Source organism: Capsicum annuum, unplaced genomic scaffold (genome assembly GCF_002878395.1).
Source record: "Capsicum annuum cultivar UCD-10X-F1 unplaced genomic scaffold, UCD10Xv1.1 ctg37040, whole genome shotgun sequence".
Taxonomy (NCBI): Eukaryota; Viridiplantae; Streptophyta; class Magnoliopsida; order Solanales; family Solanaceae; genus Capsicum; species Capsicum annuum.
Genome location: NW_025844066.1, coordinates 1 through 2,513, shown reverse-complemented (window position 1 = coordinate 2,513; position 2,513 = coordinate 1). Strand labels below are relative to the sequence as shown.

Genomic DNA, 2,513 nt, shown 5'->3' with positions numbered 1-2,513 from the left:
TTGGGGACCATACTTGAGCTACTATTGGGACAGCTGGAGAGGTAGCTATCAGTTGAATGGTGATCAAGTGAATTCCCAACTAAATCTGCTTCATCATCCAAAGGAGAAAAATATGTAGTAGATAAGTGAGAGCACATTTAGCTCTAAACCTTTGCAAACCTAGTTTTGAACTCTTTATTTCGGCCATCTCAAAATCCATATCTTCTTTATCAGATCCGCCAGGTCGAGCACCAAGTTTGTCTGCTAGATTGCTCCAAGTTTCGGAAGCTGAAGCCTTTTGTGGCTTACTTCCTGATCCTGCTGGCATCGATTCCAAACCCATGAGCCTAGCAACAAAACATGGAGCTTTCATTTCGCGTTTGCTTTCACAACGTGTATCAGTCATTCCATTATTCTTTGAATTTGGAAAACCCCCACTGTTCTCATCAGCAATCTACATTGTTCATACAAGAACCAAAAACAATAAAAACTAAAACTTTCCTGTCAGGCTAAAATCTGAGACAATAGAAGAAAAAAAAAGCTAAATGTGGGAGTATAGTTCAAGAAATGAGTACCAAATGAAGCTTTGGCTGCTTCTCATCCCCTCCAAACTTTTTTGAAGCTTGTTTCAAGCAAGCTATAAGAATGCATGACAAAAAAAGAAATAATTTATCCCTCTAGCTAGAATCACCTTGAAGTAATTAACCATTCTGCTTTAAAAATGAGTGGAATGTAGTAGTAGCTAACCTGGTGAAAGCAGTTTCTTTGAAAACAGCTTCTTGGCAAATCTACGGTTCTGATCAAAGAGCTGAAAGAAAATGCCCACACAACCAGAAGGCCTTTGAGGTTGTTTCTCATTCATTTCTCTAGCTGAGCTATCATTCATCCTTCAAAATCGTCTCTTAAATTTCTTCACCTTTTGTCCCACTCTACTGAATGTGATTCACACACTTTGTCTTCCCAATAAGATTCTATCAAACATTATCTTCACATCAATTTGGAAAGAATTAAACAAAAGACCCCCCACTGGCCCCTCTGCCCACCACATCACTCACCCTCCTTGGCCCAAAAAAAGAAAATGGGGAAAAAGAACTTACATTTTCATGCAAGAAACAAAGCAAAAAACCAACAAAATATCAGAGAGAAAGTAGAAAATAGCTATGAAAAGTAAAACCTTGAGCTGTGTTCAATTATGACGAAACTTTCACAAGAATCCACAGTCAAACAAAGCAAACACAAAACAAGAAAATACAAACAGCAATACCCAGAATGTCTTCAACGTGCACCAAATATGCTACTGTTCAAGAAAACAGCTAGAACTGGTTATAGTACACCCTAGTAAGCTATTCTTTTCTTTTTTTAATCTTCTTTATGATAGTGAAAAAAGCAAAATCATAATTATTTTAAATTAGTTCCTATAGACATGTTTTCTATGCTTTGCTATCACAAATGCTACAGAATAAGAAAAGAACGCGTCGATAGAGACTAACCGATTAGGCACCAAACAATAATAATAGAACCCAAAGCAATTGCACAAGGACAAGGCCGAATGTTTTTCGAAATCCAAAGTTCCAAAGAACTACAAAGTACTTTTAAGAGAAAATAGAGGGAGTAATAGCGGAGGAGAAGTTTGTCCTCTTAGAGAAAGAGAATGGTGAGTTTATATAGTGAGGAGGGTCGTCCACAATCCTAAATAATGAAGGAAGAATAATATTTAATGGAAGAAGAATAACATATAATGAATCAATTAAGGGGATTGTTCCGTTCAATGGATGGGGTAAATCAATCTGTTCCACCAATCATGCTATAGTTTCCATAAATAAATAATACCCTATTATAACATTTGAAATTTCCATGAATAGAACAAGTAAAAAGAGATCCTTCCTACTTATTAAATGAAATCAAGAAGAGGTATCTAAATTTACCATAGTTAACGTGTGAGGGGATGTTTGTCAACCATGTAAGGCAAGAAAAATAACAATTACTAAGATGCTATTCTCAAATCAAATTGGTACAGGATCATACCCAAACAGTCAAAATGTGCACATATTAGACTTATTAAAGATTTACGAAAAAATCCAAAAAATTAAAAATCAATTACTGAGATGCTTTTCTCAAATCAAATTGGTACAGGATCATACCCAAACAGTCAAAATGTGCACATATTAGCCTTATTAATGATTTACGAAAAAATCCAAAAAATAAAAAATCAATTACTGAGATGCTTTTCACAAATCAAATTGGTACAGTATCATACCCAAATAGTCAAAATGTGCACATATTAGCCTTATAAAGATTTACGAAAAAATCCTCGAATCGTCACATCCATGCTTTTCCCATACAAAATTACCCATATTGACTAAGCGGCATAAAAAATGTGAAGTTGCAAGAAGTTAGGCGTGTTTGCCCATACGTGAGAGAGACGAACAAATAGACTCACCATTCAAGTTAAGCGTCACGAAATTTCAATCAAGCAGGACATGCAAATAGGGTCGAATGAAAATCACAAACTTAAAATCAACAAATTTATTCAG

At 35.3% G+C, this 2,513-nt stretch overlaps 1 protein-coding gene across 1 annotated transcript; it reads right to left on the bottom strand.

Annotated features, from left to right (window-relative positions):
* Positions 1-19: 19 nt before the first annotated feature.
* On the bottom strand, positions 20-2,352 carry LOC124891544. Its single transcript, XM_047403270.1, has 3 exons — positions 727-2,352; positions 555-616; positions 20-433 (listed from the first exon to the last, which is right to left on the bottom strand). The coding sequence occupies exons 1-3, from the start codon at positions 863-865 to the stop codon at positions 80-82; spliced, it is 555 nt and encodes a 184-aa protein (XP_047259226.1). The 5' UTR covers positions 866-2,352; the 3' UTR covers positions 20-79.
* Positions 2,353-2,513: the final 161 nt, after the last annotated feature.